The 23,582-nt window shown below is 40.9% G+C and overlaps 1 protein-coding gene and 1 long non-coding RNA gene across 3 annotated transcripts in view; one reads left to right on the top strand and one right to left on the bottom strand.

Annotated features, from left to right (window-relative positions):
* COL1A2 (collagen type I alpha 2 chain) overlaps positions 1-23,582 on the top strand; it is a 35,846-nt gene that overhangs the window by 11,517 nt on the left and 747 nt on the right. Inside the window, exons 13-51 of the mRNA XM_015066536.3 lie at positions 1,441-1,485; positions 1,779-1,832; positions 1,935-1,979; positions 2,341-2,394; positions 2,900-2,998; positions 3,128-3,172; positions 3,280-3,378; positions 3,821-3,874; positions 4,038-4,145; positions 4,485-4,538; positions 4,628-4,726; positions 5,630-5,683; positions 6,149-6,247; positions 6,638-6,691; positions 7,157-7,210; positions 7,363-7,416; positions 7,692-7,745; positions 8,724-8,768; positions 9,919-10,017; positions 11,429-11,536; positions 12,189-12,242; positions 13,206-13,259; positions 13,957-14,010; positions 14,108-14,161; positions 14,258-14,365; positions 14,721-14,774; positions 15,894-15,947; positions 16,923-17,084; positions 17,792-17,899; positions 18,573-18,680; positions 19,114-19,167; positions 19,255-19,362; positions 19,507-19,560; positions 19,943-20,050; positions 20,509-20,562; positions 20,685-20,792; positions 21,127-21,385; positions 21,767-21,951; positions 22,644-22,886. Of these exons, the coding sequence (XP_014922022.1) occupies positions 1,441-1,485; positions 1,779-1,832; positions 1,935-1,979; positions 2,341-2,394; positions 2,900-2,998; positions 3,128-3,172; positions 3,280-3,378; positions 3,821-3,874; positions 4,038-4,145; positions 4,485-4,538; positions 4,628-4,726; positions 5,630-5,683; positions 6,149-6,247; positions 6,638-6,691; positions 7,157-7,210; positions 7,363-7,416; positions 7,692-7,745; positions 8,724-8,768; positions 9,919-10,017; positions 11,429-11,536; positions 12,189-12,242; positions 13,206-13,259; positions 13,957-14,010; positions 14,108-14,161; positions 14,258-14,365; positions 14,721-14,774; positions 15,894-15,947; positions 16,923-17,084; positions 17,792-17,899; positions 18,573-18,680; positions 19,114-19,167; positions 19,255-19,362; positions 19,507-19,560; positions 19,943-20,050; positions 20,509-20,562; positions 20,685-20,792; positions 21,127-21,385; positions 21,767-21,951; positions 22,644-22,886 (3,360 nt within the window). The remainder of the gene's footprint in view (positions 1-1,440; positions 1,486-1,778; positions 1,833-1,934; positions 1,980-2,340; positions 2,395-2,899; positions 2,999-3,127; positions 3,173-3,279; positions 3,379-3,820; positions 3,875-4,037; positions 4,146-4,484; positions 4,539-4,627; positions 4,727-5,629; positions 5,684-6,148; positions 6,248-6,637; positions 6,692-7,156; positions 7,211-7,362; positions 7,417-7,691; positions 7,746-8,723; positions 8,769-9,918; positions 10,018-11,428; positions 11,537-12,188; positions 12,243-13,205; positions 13,260-13,956; positions 14,011-14,107; positions 14,162-14,257; positions 14,366-14,720; positions 14,775-15,893; positions 15,948-16,922; positions 17,085-17,791; positions 17,900-18,572; positions 18,681-19,113; positions 19,168-19,254; positions 19,363-19,506; positions 19,561-19,942; positions 20,051-20,508; positions 20,563-20,684; positions 20,793-21,126; positions 21,386-21,766; positions 21,952-22,643; positions 22,887-23,582) is intronic.
* The window catches only part of LOC113603043 (uncharacterized), a 65,483-nt gene continuing 58,827 nt past the window's right edge, over positions 16,927-23,582 (bottom strand). For both annotated transcript variants that reach the window (XR_008296831.1, XR_003424589.2), the window contains exon 3: positions 16,927-19,621. This is a non-coding gene — a long non-coding RNA (uncharacterized LOC113603043). The remainder of the gene's footprint in view (positions 19,622-23,582) is intronic.

The raw sequence follows: 23,582 nt of genomic DNA, 5'->3' as shown, positions 1-23,582 counted from the left end.
AACATAAAATCAGATATTAGAATGCCATGTTATTTTAAACTGTAAATTCTCCTTTGCCATGCACAAATTAGATAGGTACATTCATGTCACAATCCACTTTTCAACCTCTTTCCTGTGATTTATCTGTGCACACTCAAAAAATTTTTAATTAGGTAATTAAAGTCTCAGAAGTGTGTTATCTCTTGGCTAGGCTCTTCTCTGACAGCGCTTTCAACTATAAAATGTTCTCTCTCCTATTAAGGAGATAATGTGATATTAAAGTGAATACCAACGTAATTACAAATTAATGAGTGACGAATACTAGCGGGACCAGAAATGAACGTGAATATGGAGAGTCTGCTCTAACTTTCCAGCTGCCACACAAATGGATAAGGTCAAACTCATTCTCCCTAGGGCCTATTGTAATAGCTCAGACTACTAGTCTCAGCATCATCAAATGTTAGAGCCACAGCGAGCTTTGGAGACCCCCTCACTTTGCAGATGAGGGAAACTGAGGCTTAGAGAGAATGAGTGGCTCACCCAGAGTCACACATCCAGTAGTTAGAAGGCCTTAGGCTAAAATCCTTACCTCTCATTTGCGCTTATTCCCAAAGAATACACTTCACCTAGAATCCTAGAAATGAAGGGTCCTTAAAGGGTCTCTCAAACCTGTGTCTTCTATATCTTCATCAGATTATTTAGAAAGAAAGTTTCTTTACATGTACCATTTTATTAAATTACTGCTCCCCCTCCCACCATGCTTTTTACTCAAGAGTATAGGTTGGAAATAAATAAGATAGCTCTGAAAAATATTATGAAGCTTTAAATTTCCATGCATATTTTACAAAAAGGAAAATATTCAGTGTTTAAAATAACTTTAGGGACGCCTGGGTGGTTCAGTCAGTTAAGCGTCCGACTCTTGATTTCAGCTTAGGTCATGATCCTGTGGTTTATGGGTTTGAGCCCCATGTCGGGCTCTACACTGACACTGTGGAACCTGCTTGGGATTCTCTCTCTCCCTCTATCTGCCCTCCCCTCCCCCACCAAAGTAAATAAATAAAATTAAATTAAAAAAATAACTTTAAAGAGGGTAAGTATGATTCTATTGAAAGCAGTTTATTCTCTGCCATCTCTTTTTATGATATTATTCCTGGTAAATAAGCCTAGTCGAAATGATATCCAAAGTCTAAGGAGAAATATTAGAGCTAGGGTAAATAACCCTCAAGTAACCACATGTCCCTAGTACTGTGATATTTGGTATTATCTAAATAAAAACATAAATTTTAGAAATTTAAAAAAATTTATGTGATTGGCATAATTGAGAAGCAGTCTACATGTTTCAAAATATATAAATGGTTCAAATTAAAATAAGAGGGTAAAAATTACCCGATCAGAAAAAAAAAAAAAAAAAATAATCAATACCTGTAATGAACAAAATCCCAATCCTTCTTTTCCATGTAGGGTGAACCTGGCGCCCCTGGTGAAAATGGAACTCCAGGTCAAACAGTAAGTTATTGATTACTTGATTGTAAATCTAAATGTGTACACTCTTTGCAAGCTGGAACTTCTTTAATGTTTTTGCTAATTACCATTTCCCTCGGCATTGTATTCTTTGATATTTTTCTAATAACTTTCTGCATACTTAATTGAAATCCATTACCTTTTAGTTGGAATTAGAACAAGACCTAGTTATTTCTAGTGGATTCTTACGCATGTTGGAAATTGGACGAAGCAAATTATGCCTGTGACATTTTTTAAATTAGCATTCTGGATTTCATTGAAAATATTTCTACTTCTAGGGAGCTCGTGGGCTTCCTGGTGAGAGAGGACGTGTCGGTGCCCCTGGCCCAGCTGTGAGTATTTCCAATTTTGTCCCTTTTTATCCTTTTAAATAGTCTTCTAACAACTGCTGTTTAACTTTTCCTCTTGACTTTTTCTCCTTATTTTCTTCATAGGGTGCCCGTGGAAGTGATGGAAGTGTGGGTCCTGTGGGTCCTGCTGTAAGTTTTGACACTGAAGAATTTGGAAGGGGTTGAGAGTGTGGGATGGGAACTATCTTCTTTATTAATTTGTAAAATGACACCATTTTAGACCCCTTACCAAATGTTCTAGGAGGTCTTCTGGAAGTTCTCTTTATAAGTACTAGTATCCCTAGGGCTTTTCATTGATGCACAAAGTAAAATCTACCTCACCTTGGATACCTTGAATGTCTTCCCTTTGATATTAATGACAACAGACTAGCTGTCACTTTTCTCTTTGCCGGTAGGAACCAGCCACTCTGAGCCACTTCAATCTTCTAGCCTCATTGTATTGTTAATTTACTGGGAGGAAGTTTCTTACCATATTCTACTTTGATTTCAGGGTCCCATTGGGTCTGCTGGCCCTCCAGGCTTCCCAGGTGCTCCTGGCCCCAAGGTAAAAACACTGGTGACCATTGTCATTACCTTGATAAACTTCTTATTGTGATGTGAAAGACACAGACTGTGTTTGCAGATAGGTAATTACAGAACAGGTAACTTAATGAGTCGCCCTTTCCAAATGGATATAGAATGGCTACTTTTCTCACTCCAAGCATGAAATAGATCATGTCTCTATACTTGAGCCCAAGAACATAGATATAAAAGCCAACATGGAGGTTTATTTTATGGGACCCCTCTGAAATAGACTCCCAAACTAGTCAGGACTGACTAGCTGAGAAACAGTCTCCACCGCAGAGAGACAGAAGTAGGTGAAGATGATAGCCAAGATGGGAGAACTAGACCAGGAAAACAGGCACCCAAATCCAAATCTGTGGTACCAAACCAGGTAAGGGAAATGATTGCGGTTCTGAAGAAAGTTCATGAAACTTGGTGTCCTAAAAATGGAGATCCGCTGTTTCGTTATTCGCAGGCTAATGCCTCAGTGTCATTCCTTCTTTTAGGGTGAACTTGGACCTGTCGGTAATCCTGGTCCTGCTGGTCCCGCGGGTCCCCGTGGTGAAATGGGTCTTCCAGGTGTTTCTGGCCCTGTTGGACCTCCTGTAAGTAGTCATTGTCATTAACCTCAGGGAAGGTTAATGGAAGAAAGCCGAAAGAGTGAAGGTGGGGTCAGAGAAGAATGGAAAATACTCCTATTAACTGATATCCTTCTCCCTTCTTTTTCTTCGTAGGGTAACCCTGGAGCCAACGGCCTGACTGGTGCGAAGGGTGCTGCTGTGAGTATATGGCTATTACGTGCTGCTCTGCTTTTAAAGGCACTTTAAAGAGCACCACCTCATCTGCCAATCATCTTATGATGGGTCACCCTGCATTCTCTTCACAGGGCTTGCCCGGTGTTGCTGGGGCACCTGGCCTCCCTGGACCCCGTGGTATTCCCGGCCCTGTTGGTGCTGCTGGCGCTACTGGTGCCAGAGGACTCGTTGTAAGTGATCGTGGCCACAGCTTCCATCATCCTGAAATACTAGCTCTGCCATCATCTTGTCACCATCTAGACTTCCTCTTGTGGATTTATCGTTTTTATGTTTCCTTTTCTTAGCATTTTTAGTTTGCGTTTCTTCTATGAGTGCATGTACATGTATGTTCTGTATGTCCATCTGTCTCTCTCTCTCTCTCTGTCACACACACACACACCCTCCCGCTCTCCTAGAACATTACGCAAAGGTCAGTGAGGTACATTTCTATTATCAGCCTTGTCCTTTCAACTAAGCCATTCCCCTATAAGCTTTTCCAATATGAATTGGACACATTTCTTACAGAACCTGAACTTCTCTTTACCTTGATCCGTGAACATTCCAAGATGCTTGTCTGTAAAAGAGTTGTGACAAATGTTTGTCATTTGACCACTGTTTTGTAATGAACCCTAGGGTGAACCTGGTCCAGCTGGTTCCAAAGGAGAGAGTGGCAACAAGGGTGAGCCCGTAAGTAATTCTATAATTACAATTTGATGGGTTTGTTACTTTTTCAATCCAAAAAGTAATACTTCTGCTTTTTTAAAAAAGTTATTATTTTTTCTCTGCGTGGATTTGACATAAAAATGATTTTTTTTCTACTCCCTCCTCTTTTGCTTTTTCCATGAAACAGGGCTCTGCTGGTCCTCAAGGTCCTCCTGGTCCCAGTGGTGAAGAAGGAAAGAGAGGCCCCAATGGTGAAGCTGGATCTGCTGGCCCCTCTGGGCCTCCTGGGCTGAGAGTAGGTTCCAGATGCTCTTGACACCCAGGCACACCAGAGGGCTAGAACACCCTTTCATTGGAAATTGGTCAGAATGACTGAGGGAGCATCTGCTCTCCATCAGCTTTTCTAGATCAGTGACTCAGTCTGGTCTGGGAACAGGATTGACCTACTGTTGTAGAATGTCTCCTGCACACATCCCTCTGGGGTTCGGGTGAAATTTTTTGGCTTGGCCTGTGTTGGTCTCTCTCCCTTAAGGGCATCACGGTTTCTCGCATGCATGCCATATTTCTGTGAACACTGCCCTGTTGGATTCTAGGATTTTCTCTGACTCTTGCTGTTTCATGTACTCTCTCACAGGGAAGTCCTGGTTCTCGTGGTCTCCCTGGAGCTGATGGCAGAGCCGGTGTTATGGTAAGCTGTCCATTCCTCACTCCCAGGGAGAGAATTCGGTGGGTGTGTCCCCCACCTGAGCACCCTTCTCTCCCTCTTCTGTTGAACAGGGCCCTCCTGGCCCCCGTGGTGCTACTGGCCCTGCTGGTGTCCGAGGCCCCAATGGAGATGCTGGTCGCCCTGGAGAGCCCGGCCTCATGGGACCCCGAGTAAGTTTCAGAAAGATTCTGAGTGAGTCACACCTGGCACCGTTTCCTTTTTTAAAGGGATGAGTAATATCAGAAGACGACAATAAAAAAATCATCAAACGTAAATCTGCTAGTAGATTTGCTGATGGTTGCCTTTTTAATGTAACTTTATCAACACCCAGAGATACTTTTACGAATTTGGTTAGTTCGTAAATTTCTTATTTACTGCTTGATACAATGGCCAGGAGGTTTTGGAAAAATAGATTGATTTTAATATATCCAAATTAGGTTGGTTCTCCTATCAGCATGAATCTTGTATCTCAATTTGTGAGTTTTATATAAGGTGTTCATGAAACATATTAGGACTATACATTATCAGTGTATTAGATTCATAAGTGAAATCATTTTTCCAGCAATCACAAAATGCTGTAATGTATTCAGCATCACACTAGCCACAGAGAAATGACCTTTAGATTCGTAGACACTCTAATCCATAGCAATAGAGTGATTTTTTTGCCTCCATTATCTCTTATGGATGAATATCATCTGTAATTGTACCATAAACAAGTAATAAAGACACCAAATATAGCAATAAAAAATCCACTTTGAAAATTGCTGACTAAAAGTATTTGTTTTTCTGTTATGAGGTAAATAACATGATACATTTTGCCCCTATAGTATGATGCTTAACACTTTCTTGAGATATCTGTAAATGAATCACTTGCACTAAAATCCAATAAAAGGAAAGGCATAAAAGATAGAAAGAAGAAAGGTTTCAGAGCTCTTTCCATACCTCCCAGTGATTTACCCTAGGCAACAAACAAGAAGTCAGGGGGAAAATGCTTTTGTGAGATTTTAATGAATTGGAGCCTTGAGTATGTGCGTTAAAGTGCCAACATGAAAGCATCCTCATTTATTTTATAGGGTTTTCCTGGTGCCCCTGGAAATGTTGGCCCAGCTGGCAAAGAAGGTCCCATGGTAAGAACTGCTCATTTTCCATTATATTTTCAAGGACACTTATTGCACCCTTATCAAGTCTATTCTGTGGCTTCTTTATACATGAACACACAGAAAATAAATATCAGCCACATACATCATCTGGGAATGCAAAGTAATAGATTGTAATTATGGAGTCCAAATAAACGCAGGACTGAAAGGAGAGAAGGAAAGAGAAAAACATGGCAGGGAAAATTGAAGAGGGTGACAGGGGTACGGGAAGGGAGGGGAAAGGAGGAATTGTGTACATATGAGATTGACTTGGCCGTGTGTGTACTGACATCCTATTTAGAAAAGGAAAATAGATTCATAATTTATTGACACTTTATACCAGGAAGCTGTTTGCATTCAGAAAATGATTCTGTTGCATCCCATGGCAGCATCACAAGTTTGAGGTTGTGAGGCCCTGTTGATGCCGAATGAACTTTAAATAAACTCTGCTTTCAGGGCCTCCCTGGCATTGATGGCCGGCCTGGACCAATTGGCCCAGCTGGAGCAAGAGGAGAGCCTGGCAACATCGGATTCCCTGGCCCCAAAGGCCCCACTGTAAGAACGCCACACTCTCTTCTCCTTCGGCACTTCTTTGCCACATTTCACCAAAACTCTATTTTCTCTCCTGCCCTCAGTCCACTCTACCTCAAGGGGGCCAGGGGGAGGTCCCTTTCAACACAAGAAAACAGCAAGCCACTTACCACATTAATAATTGATCTCCAATATGTCACTGCACACCTGATGGAAACCTATCTCCTGAGTCTATGCCTCTGCAAACACAGGTGGACCTTATTGTACTTGGACTTGCAAGAAGATGGATCACGCCCCAGCTAACAGAATTCAAAGACTAGGAACCTTAGAAAACAATCAAGCAAGAAATTAACATTTCAAAATTTTCATGGTTAATTTGACATTAAATGTGTACTTTTTTCATGTTTGTTATAGGGTGATCCAGGCAAAAATGGTGATAAAGGTCATGCTGGTCTTGCCGGTGCTCGGGTAGGTGCCAACTTCTGCCTGTAGCTGCCCACATAGTACCCGCTTAGGAAACACAGAGCCTTTGAGGCCACCTGATATAATTCTGGCATTTTCTTTTCAAAATGGCATCCCCAAGGATCCTTTTACCATCAAAAAATGTCTTTTTTTTTTTTTAACTACACTTACAAAGCAGTGAGCTGTAATGAATCAGGATGTATACTAGGTCAAAAATATTTATGGATGCATTTGATTTTAATTTGTTTTGTGGTTAAAGAGCTATGCATATGCTAGTAGCATTCTCTGGCCTTCATAAATTGCCCTCCATCCGTGGACTTCCCACAAGCCATTTCAAAAGTTAGTACTTGGGCAGGGGACCCACAATGAGTCATTCTAAGATGATAAGCTTTGAAGAAGTAATGCGTGAGGCTTTGAGGCTTCTTAAACTGTCTCACTGGTAATTCTGAGCCTCTCTGTGAAACTTTCCAGGGTGCTCCAGGTCCTGACGGAAACAATGGTGCTCAGGGACCCCCTGGACCACAAGTGAGTGTTTCTTCCATTCTTGTTCTTTGCTGCCCTGCAACAAATCCAGTCCTGCAAAATGACCATCTCATTTTTCCAGTCCAAGAGTTCTATAGGCAGACAGCAGTGGTGGCATACACCTCTATTCATGCTATCTTGCCTATCACTTTCAGGGTGTCCAAGGTGGAAAAGGTGAACAGGGTCCCGCTGGTCCTCCAGGCTTCCAGGTAAGTCAATTAAAACATACAGAATACTGCCTCTGGTCAGACTATCCAGCTACAAATCACCATAGCACTCCCCCCACTACACAGAACCTGATTTCAGAACTGTAAAGTTAAATGAAAATTCACTTTTTCAAGGCAAACTTTTGTGTAATGCTGTAATAACACGCAATAGTTGGCGATCATGTCGCTATCAGTATCCAGAAAAACCCAATTATTAGCATCCTGTGAATGTAGCCAGAAGATTGAGATTTGTGGTTTGTTTGTTTGTTTTTTCCTAGGGTCTGCCTGGCCCTGCAGGTACAGCTGGTGAAGTTGGCAAACCAGGAGAAAGGGTGAGTAAAACAAGTGCTAGTAGACTTACCTGAAGTTGGGACTTTTCCCCCTTGTAATGCCCTCCTGCAGTGCGATTATAATAGGAAAAAAGAACCTTCTTATTTCACATGTTAATGATAGTGTTCTGCCTACCTGGGTACTTTGGAGAGACTAAACCAACTTACTCATTTTTGTTGGAATAATGAATCCTTCGTTTTAAAGACTGAATGAAACACTGCATTATGGAAGTAAAATGTACCAATGAACATTCCATTTAATAGCCTTACTTTTTGTATTGTTCATGGTAACGTTAACATGCAAATTATTTCCTTTCCCATAGCAAAAAAGTAAATGCGCTGATTTTCCATCAAACTAGACCCTGAAAAATTGCGTTTAATATTTTTCTTGGCATTCAGACATGACACTGCTAGCCACAATCAGGGCATGAATTCTGAGTCATTTTCTCTGGTAATTGTGATGAATGTGCCTCAATTCAGTTACATTCTGTGGCCTGGTCTCCTTTGTCAACAGTGGGGCACATTAAGGAGACAGCTGGTCAGTAATAAAGGAGATACACTTGGGTATACAATTAACTAGGTAATGTGCAGAATATGATCATTTCTATTAAGAAAGCAGTCTGTTATATAACTAAAAATAAGCAATGTCTGATACTGTTCATCATTATTTATCATATCAAATGAGATAGTCTGTTTTGTCATTTTTTAAAAAGCAATAAACTAAGTAATGGAAAGCTTAAATTTGTTGGTACCAGCTTCTAGCATAGAAGTATCTTTGATATCAATGGAATTCTCACTTTTTGTACCTGTCCGTATACAACAAATTTCTCTTATTCCTAATAGCCCTGTACTTGTACACTCAGGGAGGCAGAGCCTTCATGGCTTTATGCAGCTATGTTGAAATTACCTAAATATAATCATAAGTGGATTTCAAGAACATACATACACTTCGTGATTTATTTATTATCATGTTTTGCCTAGGGTCTCCCTGGTGAATTTGGTCTCCCTGGTCCTGCTGGCCCAAGAGTAAGTGTTATTTAATTAACTTTCATAAACTTCTGGTGATGTGTTTGTAAAACAAGTAGTGCTTTCTTTTGAAAGCTATTGATGACCTTGCAATAGGTTCTGAGACTCTTCTGTAGTTAAACATAATCTGTAGAGAATGTTTGATGTGTAAATTAAATCAAAAATTTAAATTTAATTATTCGTATTTCTTAGCCAAAAACCACAGTTATAAGAAACATAAATGAGCTAATATATGTATTATATTCAGTAACTTATATATACAAGTATGATATATTTATGACAAACAAGAAAAAGTAATGTCTTACTAAGATTTGAAGTCAATTTTTGCAATGCATGTCGATGCTCAAACTCTAATGCCGAAATCATGAATCTGCTCTTATAAAAAAAATAAATAGATTTGGTTTGTCTGTAGTCATTGGAAAAACTGGAATGATCACTTTGCCCCACAAGTATCCTATTATAATGGTCAGTTACCAAATTTAGTATCATAAAACCATACTTATAAAAAAGGTCTTTGAAACAGGTGCAATGTGGACTGTGTACATGTTAAATATTCTGGGCCATGGAATACCACCATGTCATGGTGATGTTTACATACAATTGAGAGATATTTAGAAAGGTAGGTAGATACATGCACACACACACACATATATACATATATATCCTGTTAATATTATAATTGTTACATCACTATTGCATAAGGTTATAAAAAGGGAGCATAGACATGACAGTATCTCATCTTATTTACACCTAGCATTGCTCTTCATTTAAAATGGCACAGTCTTTCCCAATGAATACCAAGCATAACTGATGTCTGTTTTTATCTGTGGACCTATTACACACACACACACACAAAAAGAATGACTTCCAAAGGTTGAATGTTGTACTCTAGAAGAAAAACATTCCGGGGTTACAGCCACAAAACACTAAAGCTGAATGAGACTTTAGAGATTATCTCATCCCATTCGTTCATTTTACTACCAGAGAAATTAAGGAAAAATAACTGTAATTTGTTAATGGACCAGGATTCAAAAGCTAAAAATCTATGAACTCTGATGTGAAAAATGGTATCTCTGAAAGTGCTGAACAGTGCAACACTTATATCTGTCTTTTCTTTTCTTTTCTTTTTTCTTTTCTTTTTTTTTAACAGGGGGAGCGTGGGCCCCCTGGTGAAAGTGGTGCTGCTGGTCCTTCTGGTCCTATTGGAAGCCGAGGTCCTTCTGGACCCCCTGGGCCTGATGGAAACAAGGTAAAATTTTGTGTCCCATATTGCTGCTTGGGCCCACTATATTCTAGAGTAGCTAGATCATTCACAATAGTAAATGAATTGTTTTTCAGAGTTTTTATTTCCAATTCTGTGTTGATTTCCATCACAGTAAATGACAATCTGATTCTAGCGGACCTGAATTATTCCAAAAGAAGGGAAATCCCAGTGTTCTACATACATAAATGAATTAGTATGGGTTTACTCTTGTCTCACCAAACTGTTTATACTTTGGGTTGTTTGGGTTTTTTGTTTTTTGTTTTTTGTTTTTTTTTTTTTAGTTTATTTTTATTTTGAGAGAGAGAGTGTGCATGCAAACTGGAGAGAGAGAATCCTAAGCAGGCTCCATGCTGTCAGTGCAGAGCCTGACGTGGGGCTTGATCTCACGAACCATGAGATCATGACCTGAGCTGAAATCAAGAGTCAGATACTTACCCGACTGAGCCACCCAGGCACCCCTATACTTTGATTTTAATGTAGAAACATCATATAATTTTGGACAGTATTTTTAGAGAACAAAGTTTCACCTTCTTACCATGCTACTTCAGAGAGTAAAATTTCAAAAGGTAGTCTAAATTTTAATAACAGAAGAGGTAAAAATTAAGTGGCCAATATATTCATCCCCAAAACATAAGCCTGGCAACTTGTATTTCAAAACAGAATCTGTGGTTTAGATTTTAAAATAGATAGAATTACACACTTCTGAAAAACAGATGAACCACAATAAAGAAAGGCAACTCATATTACTCCTGATGTCTACCTTTAAGGGGAAAAAAAATGTAAGGATTAGCTGCAAAAAGCTATTTTGGTATGTGGAAGGATATTGGAAAAAATAAAAAGGAAAGAGGGAGAGAGGAAACAAGAAAGAAAATATGGTTTGGTGAGGTAGTACTTCCAAAGACTTTTATCTTAGAAGTTAGTCGATAGGTTTTAAGTATGTGGAATTGTAGGGTTTTTATATAAAGTGGAAGCTATAGTTCCTGCTCTTAAGGAGATTAAAATGTAAACATCTCCCCAGTTGATGAGGTTTCTTTCCCTATTTCCTGTGTGGGCTAAGAGACTTATCCTTGAAAAATGTTTGTGGGCAAACATTTTTCACTCTTTGCATCCTATTGTCCTGCCCTCTTCTCTATGCCTGCCTGCCTGAAGAGGACTAGGAGCGGGTTATAGAAAAATCACAGCCACCCACTCCCACTTCTCTTCTCTTTAGCCACAGTGTCATTAATAGCATCTCCCTCTGTTAGATTCTCCCTCCTTTCAACAGCCCTCCTTTGTGTCTCTAAACTGGCAAGAATGCTATCTATTAAATGTTTAAATTGGAATCCTTCAAGAGTTCGAGTCTTCATTTTCTTCTTTTGCCACTGAAATAATTGATTTCACATGTGTTTGATTCAAGGGTGAACCTGGTGTGCTTGGTGCTCCAGGCACTGCTGGTCCATCTGGTCCCAGTGGACTCCCAGGAGAGAGGGGTGCTGCCGGCATACCTGGAGGCAAGGGAGAAAAGGTACCCTCTCAGTGTTGGACCCTAAGACATGTTGTTGATGAACTCTAGCAAAGAAGGCTGCACAGGGTTGCCCAGTTTTTTACAATTCTTGGTAGGTGGTCTGGTAGCATTTTGATATCTATCAATACGCATTTCCCTCTGCCACCTAGCACCTACGCATTTCTAAACTCACTAATCTGGCAAAATTCCTTGCTACCATGGAATTTCACGCAAACAGATGGTGTTGAGTAATACATGAGGCTCATTTTAATGCCACTAACAATAATGCCTCATCCTGCCCTAATTAATGGGAAGAAGCTATATTGAACAGCTGTCAACCGTGCTGCTGCATTAGTTATGCCATAAGAGTGATCAGACACTGAAGCCCATTGTGATGTTGCCTTATAATTCTGTCCACATGAATTTGTACCTTGCTTGATTATGCTTCAGGAGGCTGTATGGAAATTAGAAAAGAATATTTAACAATAATCTGGAGAGGGCCTTGAATTATTTTTTCCTTAATTTTTTTTTCCTCATTCAACATTCTATAGAATAGTAGGGAATCAAGACATTACTAAAAATGTAAGCGACTGAAGGTATAAACACTTCAGGTTAATTTTGCTTCAAAAATTTGGTTGGAAAACGAAAAGCTACTCTTGCTTTATACTTTCAGGGTGAAACTGGTCTCAGAGGTGAAATTGGTAACCCAGGCAGAGATGGTGCCCGTGTGAGTAGAATTTTGTTTGTTTGTTTGTGCTTAGATTGGTATTTTGTTTTATTTTATTTTTACATTTCACTCGATTTGAGGTCGGCAGTTTTCCAAAATAGAACTGACAAAAGGATCCAGGTTTAGTGAAAGAGTATTCCTTTCCTTCCTGGATCTCTGAATAGTAATATCATTTTACATGTCCCAAAAGAAAGATTCAACACAACTTATCCCTTTGAAAATCAAAACCTGAATTTCTTAACTTCCTTAGTGGTAACTATACGAAGTACAAACTATAAACCAAAAGCTCTAGGTTAAATAGAATTTCAAGTGACTGTTCAAATTATTATAGGGCTTTAGAAAAACAAAACAAAACAAAACGATAACTCTTATATTTTAAAAAGCCAAAACCTCTAACAAGGTCCCATTTATTCAAATGTATGTCCTAAGAATTTATCACCTGAAGAGCAGTCCCAACGATTACCTGTTACTGTCCTGGTGATGCCAAAGATAATCCCGTAAAGGTATAATAACCCTACCAGAGCATTGGCAACATGGTTCTTCCAGGCCGTCAGCTACCTCCGTCCTTCTTCTCACCTCCCTCAGAGCTGATAACTCACTCCGGCACATTGATAATGGTCCTTTCTCTGAGTCACACAGTCCTAGTGGTCTCAAACAAGGCTACTCATTTGCTGCTCTCTAGGGAATTTGACAAGAGCAGAGAGTTCAGATCTCCCCAATTCCTAACCTGCCCTTGACTGACACATTTCTATAACCTTTATCACTGGGGTACTTTCCTCCTGAGAGCCGCTTCTAATAGTTTTGATAATTAGAACTGAAATGCATCAAAAGCCTTCTCGATGTCCATCCAGAGTGTGCGGTGAAAGTGTTCAGTCACTGTATAAGCACAGCAAGGGGGAATGGCAAGGGTCACTTTTGAAATTGGGGGTGTTATTAATAAGACTCATTTCCTTTTGGTATTAGGGTGCTCCTGGTGCTGTAGGTGCCCCTGGTCCTGCTGGAGCCACTGGTGACCGGGTAAGCACACATTTTCACGGAGTTGCAACTCTCTGAGCCAACAGCAGTATCTAAAATTTCCTGCCTGCCCCAGCCCCAGGGAGCCCCAGCAATTCATTTTTATGACTTGGTATAAAGCCTACTTATTTAAAAACCTATCTGTTGTGATGGGGCAGCAGGAAACAAATGCTGTGTGTTTAAAGTTCTCTTTCCCTTCATATAGATGTGCTAGCTATCTGATCTATACTTTAATCCCTATCATTTGTTTTAAAGACTTTCCCTGTTGCCCATTAACAATATCCTAATGCACTGAGCCTTCTCAAAGCCTTCAATTTTAAAAAATCAATAAAATACATAGTGTGCCCATTTCACATCGAACAGTCTACTTAAAATAGACCTTATTTATTGTATTGCACAGATTGCAGCAAATAGATCAGCTCAGTGTCCATCTAAAAATTAAAATGTCCTCCTCCTAGTATTGTGGGCACTGATTTATAGTGTTTTTGCAAGTGTATGACCAATACCACTTCAGCCCCCAAAATGAATACAACAGTAAGCACAGTAAGCATCCATTTTATTTTACTGTCTGAGATGAGCGTTAGTTTTCTCTTCTGATGTGACTGCAAACCCTGACAAGAGCCCACTGTCTACCGCTGTTCCCTCCCCCCCCACCTCCTCTTTGAGCACATTAAGGAGCTCATCTTTGGTTCCATTAAAGGGTGAAGCCGGTCCTGCCGGTCCCGCTGGTCCTGCTGGTCCTCGTGGTAGCCCTGTAAGTAGAAACCTGGGTCATTTTGGACACTCATAGCCTTTAGACATGAACGAATCTAATACTGCTACAACATTCTTCAATCCCTTCTCCCACCTAGGGTGAACGTGGTGAGGTTGGTCCCGCTGGCCCCAACGGATTTGCTGGTCCTGCTGTGAGTATCACATAATGACAGTTAACCCCAAAACATCCCAAACTGGCAAGTAGAGTGAGCTGGAATGCCTGAACTCCAACTATTCCTTTCTAACAGGGTGCTGCTGGTCAACCTGGTGCTAAAGGAGAGAGAGGAACCAAAGGGCCCAAGGGTGAAAATGGCCCCGTTGGTCCCACGGGCCCTGTTGGATCTGCTGGCCCATCCGTAAGTTGAATTCATTGGTGGTCAACACAGCCTGTGTAGTTACCCTTGAAATCTTATCATTCTACCTATATCAATCAAGTGCCTACTGTAACTACACCAGGAATGTAAGAGTTAGCATTTGCATACTGCTTTATAATTTATAGAAATTTCATAAATATTGTCTCATCTTCTTTGGTAACTCCATGAAGGTGGTAACACTGAAAAAAGGACATTTATCTTATGACACAGATTATCATTTTCGATTTCGGGATTTGCTTCTAATAGATATAGGAATGATACCTTTGAATAAAAAAGCAACATGTAGAAGAACTCTTTTGTGATTTGACCCCATCTTTTTTTGTCAATTTCCATTTAGGGTCCAAATGGTCCCCCTGGTCCTGCTGGCAGTCGTGGTGATGGTGGCCCTCCTGTGAGTATTTATAATGGAGGACATTTCTTTCTTTAGAATTTATGAAAACCTTGAAACTTTGGAGATTTTTGGTTAATTTTGGACTATAATAAGGAGACTCTTGAAATTCAAGTTAACTTTATCTGAAGATATTCTGGTGTTGAAGTGATAGTCAGGCCAAGGGATATTAACTTAATCCCAACTGGAGCTCAGTGTAGTGTATGTTGCTACCCCTCACCTGAGGCAATAACCAAAGTTAATGCCAGGTTGTTGAATTGTGAAATGGGTAAAAATATTTCTCTTTATCCTTTTGATGATGCTCCCCTTCTCCTGCCTGACCATGCCCTTTCTCTTGGCACCCAGTGCTGTTATGCAGACTCCTTAAAGACCCAGACCTCCCAAGGAATGAACTGCACTGACTCCTTCCTGCTCTTGCTGGACAGCAATTAATACTCATGGTCTTTTGTTGTACCTTCCTGTGTAAACAAAATTGCTTATCCAGTGTCCACTTCTTTTGCACCCAGCCAAGTGGTTAAGACATTTATTAACGTATGCACATCAGTGTGTAATAATGGCATGGTGTCTTCTTGTTCTTAAAACCATCAGGTTACATACCAGCATTTCAAAAAGGACCATCAGAGCCTTAATGCAAAATATGGATGTTGCAATTGGGGCACGCTGGTCGGAAAGCTGTGTAGAGATGGAAGGTCTTTGGGGTTCTTGTTTTTTTTTTAATTTTTTTTTTTTTACCGTTTTTATTTATTTTTGAGACAGAGAGAGACAGAGCATGAACGGGGGGAGGGGCAGAGAGAGAGGGAGACACAGAATCGGAAGCAGGCTCCAGGCTCTGAGCCATCAGCCCAGAGCCCGACGCGGGGCTCGAACTCACGGACCGCGAGATCGTGACCTGAGCTGAAGTTGGACGCTTAACCGACTGAGCCACCCAGGCACCCCCTTTTTTCTTTTTTTTAAAAATTTTTGGGGGGTTCTTGTTAAATAATACCCTATATGAGGGTGCCACCACCTACTCCTTGGTCTATCTATGGTCATGTGTATTGAGGAATTGTCAGAGGAGAAGTTTCCATCTTACACCCCTAGAGCTGCCATTGATTGTGGAATTTTAATGTGCTTGGTTCTTAGGGTGCTACTGGTTTCCCTGGTGCTGCTGGACGGACTGGTCCTCCTGGACCCTCTGTAAGTAAATCACTTCAAAATGTGTCATTTAGCCAAACAACCTTGCCTCTAATAGGAAATTGGTAAGAAACTCTCTAGAAACACGCTACTAATATTTTGCTATTACTTTACTGGTCTGAAATCAGTTTTCCTGAACCATTAAGGCAAAATCATCACAAATTATATTTTATAATATCGGCTTAAGAGGCTTTTATTCATGTGAACACAAGTCCCTTTTTAGGGGCACGGTCTCTTCGTTAAAAATAAAAAAAAAAACAGAACAGTTTTAGTCACATATCAGATATTTCTATATCTAATTACCCTTTATGGCCAACATTCTGCCTCCGTTGTTAAGGTATAATTGTTCCAGAATTTAAAGGTGGTTTGGCCTCTAATTTAATTCTGATTCAGACTCTCCTGTCAGGACTCAAGAGAATTTAATTAATTACCAAGGATTAAGTCTTCCGGTTAAGGTTTCAGGGAAAAAAATCACAAAGATGTTGATTTCTTGGAATCCTTTTACAGGTTCATAACGGAAAAATCTTCATTCCCTGTAGGCATTTAATTAAACCTAGTTGAGAGCATATGTGATTCCTCAATTATGAACAAAATTCCAGTATTGTCTTTCTTCAAAAAAAAATGAGCAGAGTCCTCCAAAACCCAAAGTCCCATTCATTGACGACTAACTCTTCTAACTCTACAAAGTTCTGATTCCAATATGCCAGGATCCTCGTAGCACAGCATTGCTTTTCCTCGCCAACATTTGCCATAGCCTCTGCTTCAGTTATTCATTTTGCCATAACCTTCGGAGAAAGGATGGGAGCTGCTTCTCTCCATAAGAAAGACTATTACAAACCCTAAACATGTCCCCCAAATGGTCAGGGTATCATCCTGTTGCTTCACACTGTTTGCATCTTAATATCTGGAACCTCTGCTGCTCTCTCCCAGGTCTGTGATGATTAACTGAGGATAAATAACCTTGCCATTTGCTCACAGGGTATCACTGGCCCTCCTGGTCCCCCTGGTGCTGCTGGTAAAGAAGGACTTCGTGGGCCTCGGGGTGACCAAGGTCCAGTTGGCCGAACAGGAGAAACAGGTGCATCTGGTCCCCCTGGCTTTGCTGGTGAGAAGGGTCCCTCTGGAGAGCCTGGAACTGCTGTAAGTGATTTCAAGCTTCTCTTTCTTAATACCTTGTGTTGAATTAAAATAAAGCCTTATACAGATCTTCAAGTGGCATATATTTGTTGATGAGTGTTGCAGGCTTTCAAGTAGAGCTCAATTTGAGCCAGGAAATCTGTCCAACAGATACTGAGGTGTCATAGCTTCAGCAGTTGCTCAGAAGGCATGAGATGGGGATGACAATAAATGAAGGAACTCACTCTTTTATCAAAATGGCACCTTACTGGTACTGGGAACTGAACAGAATCCCATTGCCATGGTCATCCTATTGTAAATTTATCAAATCTCAGCAAGCTACCAATTCCTTAAACATGCATTGTTCAGTATCGTTGTTACTCTGAAATGTGTCTTTCTTAGACCTGGTTCAGTTAGAGGCCGAGGTCAAAATTTGCATCTTGGCATAGATTCCATAAAAACTCTATTTCACTACCCCAGATGGCTTCATTAATCACAACCACATATTCTTTAATGTCGTTCCATTGGTGTCAGGGAGGAACTGGGTACAAAGAAATATACTTGCCAACATGAAACTCATCACTAGAGAAAAGATATCCAAGGATACATCCTACTAATGGAAGGTCACTAGCTTTTTTCTAAACCGAGGATAGCGCATTCTCACAATCCTCAAGCCAACCCGTATTGTCACTGAGGGGCTTATTAGTAATGGTATTTTTCCTCTTGTTCAGGGACCCCCTGGAACCCCTGGTCCTCAAGGTCTTCTTGGTGCTCCTGGTATTCTGGGTCTCCCAGGCTCTAGAGGTGAACGTGGTCTACCAGGTGTTTCTGGATCTGTGGTAAGTGTTTGACACCATTCTTATTCTCATTAACATAATAAAAGATTTTAAAAGCTGCCACTTCAGATGTGACAGATTGATCACTGAATAACTCCACTTAAGATTTTTTATTCATGGCATTTTCTTTATACAGATCACATGTCACTTATCTAAGAAGCTTTAATACCACCTTACTTAGACACACGCTATAAAGATACAGCTTAATATTATGCAGAATGATTTTTGTTCTTTTTACATGCTTAAGAACTATATAAGCTCTAATTGCATTTACTCCTCTGCAGTGTGAAATGCTGGCATCATTTATCCTGTTGGAAGAATGAAGCTCTGGAAGTTCTGAATCATTCCATTAAATCCTATACATGACAGGAGCTAGGGCTCAGCTCACCTCCATAAACTCTCTCAACTTTATGAATTCATTTCATTTGGGATATCGGACGTAACTAGGCTCACCTGTACAGAACAGCATTCCAAAATTCAATAAAGCTGACCATCTGAGTGTGTAGGATGAGGGCAAGGATAACACTGATGACACTTCTTACCATTTTGTGACCCATTCAGTCTCACTGTACCTTCTCCTTGCAAACTGGAATCTCCTCGCCGGGGTTGTTTAGGAAGGGTGAGGTTTGCTCTCAATCCAATAAGAAGAATGTTGTTTTGTGTTCTCTGCCTCTAGGGTGAACCTGGACCTCTCGGCATCTCTGGTCCACCTGGGGCTCGTGGTCCCTCTGGTGCTGTGGGCGCACCTGGAGTCAATGGTGCTCCTGGTGAAGCTGGTCGCGATGTGAGTATGACGCTTGGTTTGTCGTACTAGACTACATACTAACTATATAAACATAGCTAGAAAACCTAGCTGTGTTTCATTATGTGCAACATCATATCCTGAGCTGAGTTCCTCTTGTTCCAAGTTTTGGAACAAGATGGTCTGTTTCTCCATTAAATCAGCATGTACTGACCACTCCTGGTATTGAAAATACGAAAAATTACTTGGACTGGGGGATGGATGGGTCTTTGAAGAGCATGCTTCAAAGTTGGCCAAAATATCCAAAACACCTCTAAAAGAAACTAGGTTGGCAAGTTCTTGCTCCTGTCTTTTAAGTCTGAAAGTGGGTTCACTAGTGAGCACTGGGAGTGATGAAGACGGAGGAGCTGAACTATAGGGGCTGGTGGGTTAAAGAGCCTCACTAAGTGCCTTCATTGGTGTGGTGTCTTCACAGGGCAACCCTGGGAATGATGGTCCCCCAGGCCGCGACGGTCAACCTGGACACAAGGTCAGTATACCTCTCTGTCTTTCTCCAGTTGAAAAGTGACGAAAACACAGAACAGTTTGATGCTAAACTTCACTTTGCCTTTGGTAGGGAGAACGCGGTTACCCTGGCAACATTGGTCCAGTTGGCGCTGTGGGCGCACCTGGTCCTCATGGCCCCGTGGGTCCCACTGGAAAACATGGAAACCGTGGTGAACCTGTAAGTTTGTAAATACCAGTCCCTGTGTGCTGCCATCTTTGTAGGCTTCCCTTGTGACCTCCCCACACTTGGGAACTATGGGGGCTTGGGGAGGAGAGTTTTGGGCTTGGCTGATCAGTTATGTTTTTCTTTTTCAACTCACAGGGTCCTGCTGGTGTTGTTGGTCCCGTTGGTGCTGTTGGTCCAAGAGGTCCTACTGTATGTACATGGTGATGATTTCTTTACAAATTAACATTTAAGGAGCCTCAGTCCAGACTGTCTGTGAAGGAAATAAATAATATACAGGCTAGACTTCATATTTTTTTTAAAAATGTAGTCCATGTTGAGAATTGCTACAAATAGCTTCTAAGTCTCTTCTATTTCAAATCCCTTCTGCTTGTTTTAAATAATCACAAAAATCTAGCCACTTCACAGGAAGCTCAACTAAAGCAGATTAAGGGAATAGATAACACCCCCATGGCTTTTAAACCTTTGCACATCCTGAGTTGCTTTGTAAACAGATTAAGCAATATTTGTGGGCACGGGAGTCTCATTTTCTAAAGAAGTAAATGTCCTATCTGCCCTTCTTTTTTCTATACAGGGCCCACAAGGTATTCGAGGTGATAAAGGAGAGCCTGGTGACAAGGGGCCTAGGGGTCTTCCTGGCTTAAAGGGACACAATGGACTGCAAGGTCTTCCTGGTCTTGCTGTAAGTAAAATGTGGACATCGTGCATGTATACGGATCTTAAAAGATCTTCCTCAAATTTTCACTGCCGTTGTTCTAAAATGTCCTACATCATATTCATTTCCCATTCTCTGGCTCACTCCATCTCGCAGAGATTAATGCCATTTCATCCCAACACAAAGAGGTGAGGGTTAAGGGAAATTGAAATATACATATATTAAAATCTCTTGGCAACAATGTCCTTCAACCCCACTTAAAATAAATATAATTAGAGGAATGACTAATATTGCACTGCTGAAATAGCTTGTAGAAAAAAATATAATTGAATATAATAGACATAATGGGAGAAAAGAGCCCCATTTTACATTTTCAATTTTCTCAATCCAGAGTCCATTGAAACTAAAGTTTTCCATTCAATTTAAAAAAACCTATTTGTCGACACGTGTTCTGAAAGTGTGATTTTCCTGTTCTCTCTTTAAAGGGCCAACATGGCGATCAAGGTGCTCCTGGCTCTGTGGGTCCTGCTGGTCCTAGGGTAAGTCAATCCAAGAGACATTTATCTCTGAAATGGAGTTTATGTCAGGCACTGAGCCCAGGCCTCTGCTTCCTTGTGGGGTTTTTACTGACTCACTCAGACCCAGCGTCCTTCTTCCCTAGGGCCCTGCTGGTCCTTCTGGCCCTATGGGCAAAGACGGTCGCACTGGACATCCTGGTTCAGTCGGACCTGCTGGCGTTCGTGGCTCTCAGGGTAGCCAAGGTCCTGCTGTAAGTATCGTTTTGGGAAATAATAAAGAGCATCACAGACCTAAGGAATATCTTCTTCAGACTAAACCAAGATGGTTACAACAACACATTAAAGTTGCCCCCCACTGCCACATGTTAGTTCTAAAACGTGTAAAAATTATCTGTATGTGATAACGTTGTTTAGGCCCATCCCTGCAAGTATGTCTGAGATCAAGTTGTTTATTTCATGGACTTAGTTCTTTTTTACTTATTAGAACATGCTTGTGTGTGATGCTCGACTGAAAATCTGCTGTCACTGATGTCTCTCACTGTGACCAAATACAAAACCTCCTTTTTCTCACGTTCACCTTTGCAGGGCCCCCCTGGTCCCCCTGGCCCTCCTGGACCTCCTGGCCCAAGTGGTGGTGGTTATGATTTTGGTTACGAAGGGGACTTCTACAGGGCTGACCAGCCTCGCTCACCACCTTCTCTCAGACCCAAGGATTATGAAGTTGATGCTACTCTGAAATCTCTCAACAACCAGATTGAGACCCTTCTTACTCCTGAAGGCTCTAGGAAGAACCCAGCTCGCACATGCCGTGACTTGAGACTTAGCCACCCCGAGTGGAGCAGTGGTAGGTCAAGATACCCAAGCCAGAATGGCCCTTCTCACAAGCTGGGCTTTGCAAAGTCAGTTCCCACTGACATTTAGAATGAAAAGGTTTTGGGTAAAAATTGCATTATGTAGAATCATGCCTAATTAGAAGCATTTTCTTCTTCACCAGCATCCAGTTTCAGGCTTCTCTTAATGTGTATTTTTCATATACTCTGATTTGATGTTTCACGGAGGAGAGGAGAGAAGGAACTGTCTAATCTGGAAAGTAGCCATCCTCTTCCTATTAAATGTAGGGTAGACAATGTTACTTATAAGCATCGAAATCTTGGTCTAGTAATTATTAGAACCTATAGTCCACTCAATAAGAAGTTTTATGAGCTGGGTCTTGTCTTCTTTAAAGGTTACTACTGGATTGACCCTAACCAAGGATGCACTATGGATGCTATCAAAGTATACTGTGATTTCTCTACTGGCGAAACCTGTATCCGGGCTCAACCTGAAAACATCCTAGCCAAGAACTGGTACAGAAATTCCAAGGTCAAGAAGCACGTGTGGTTAGGAGAAACTATCAATGGTGGTACCCAGGTGAGGAATCCTACAAACATTCCTTCTCCTACTAAATAATATTATTAAGATTGTTTGCTTTTTAATGATCTGCATTTTAGTCCTTTATCCAAATGGGATTGTTAAAAGAACCTGCTCTTTTCTTGGGTTCCAGTTCTATCCTGGGATTGTACGTTAAAGATGGATTGATTGAACGTACCCACACAATTCAAAGTTATTCTGCAAATTTGGCTCAACTGATAATCCCTGGAGAAACTGACTAATGACATTTAGTGTGAGGAAGTACTGGCCAGCATATGCATCCCTGTACCCATGAATGTATATTTTCAGAACATGTGCTTTTCTGAATTTTTAATGAAATCTTTTCACCAACTTTATTGCATGCCTCCTGGTGGGGATTACAGAAAAAGAAAGAGGTCTGAATCTCTGTCTCCTTGTTCTCTTATTCTAAAGAAGATACATACCCATTAAAAATACCTTATCTAAAACAGGTACCTTTTTGAGATGATCTTGCCTCAGCCTGGTAGTTCCTATGTCCCTTCTAAGTAACTAATATTTCAAAGACCAGTGAATTGAGTTTCCTGGAAAAGTACCTTTTTCCCAAGGTCAGCTCTGAGTCCATTATTCCTCCCTATACCAGACTTTTTTTTTTTTGACTCTTAGTACCTGAGGCCATCTCCACTTAACTAGAATTTCTATCTTATTTTCTGTAGTTTGAATATAATGTTGAAGGAGTAACCACCAAGGAAATGGCTACTCAACTTGCCTTCATGCGCCTGCTGGCCAACCATGCCTCTCAAAACATCACCTACCACTGCAAGAACAGCATTGCATACATGGATGAGGAGACTGGCAACCTGAAAAAGGCTGTCATTCTGCAAGGCTCCAACGATGTTGAACTTGTTGCCGAGGGCAACAGCAGGTTCACTTACACTGTTCTTGTAGACGGCTGCTCTGTAAGTAATAGTGAAATGTGGGGATATGCGTATTTGGGGAGTGTATTTTGGAGGTGGGGAGATGGAGTTTTAACTTAGACCGTAATGAATGAATAAGACCATAAACAGATGAATAAGAGACCTAACTTACTAAATCTATTTTCATAACTGTATTTATTTAAATTAAATTCTGAGTGTTCTTATCAGACCTTGCCTTCTGAAATTCTCTGCAGTGCTAAAATATATACAGTGTCCATGCACTAGCTGTTTTTCTTTAAACATGAGTTCGTTAAATGATGATGTCTGCCCACAATTTAAAATTACTTGAGGTTAAAAGGTCCCAAGCTATCACTTATGGTTATATGTATTTTATTTTACTTATTAGTATGGCGTGCATGCGATTTTTCTCTATAATATGCTAGACATTGCAGAAAAATTAAAATTTACTTGCAGCAGCCTGCATACCCACCTGGCTCTCCCTTACCCACACACGCACACCCCAAAAACGATAATGTAGCAGTAAGCCACGTGGAATACATATTGAAATTTTCTTTTAAAAAATTAGACTGGGGGGTGCCTGGGTGGCACAGTCGGTTAAGCGTCCGACTTCAGCCAGGTCACGATCTCGCGGTCCGTGAGTTCGAGCCCCGCGTCAGGCTCTGGGCTGATGGCTCAGAGCCTGGAGCCTGTTTCCGATTCTGTGTCTCCCTCTCTCTC

Source organism: Acinonyx jubatus, chromosome A2 (genome assembly GCF_027475565.1).
Source record: "Acinonyx jubatus isolate Ajub_Pintada_27869175 chromosome A2, VMU_Ajub_asm_v1.0, whole genome shotgun sequence".
NCBI classification, from domain to species: Eukaryota; Metazoa; Chordata; class Mammalia; order Carnivora; family Felidae; genus Acinonyx; species Acinonyx jubatus.
The sequence above is the reverse complement of the archived record's forward strand: the minus strand, read 5'-3'. Positions and strand labels throughout refer to the sequence as shown.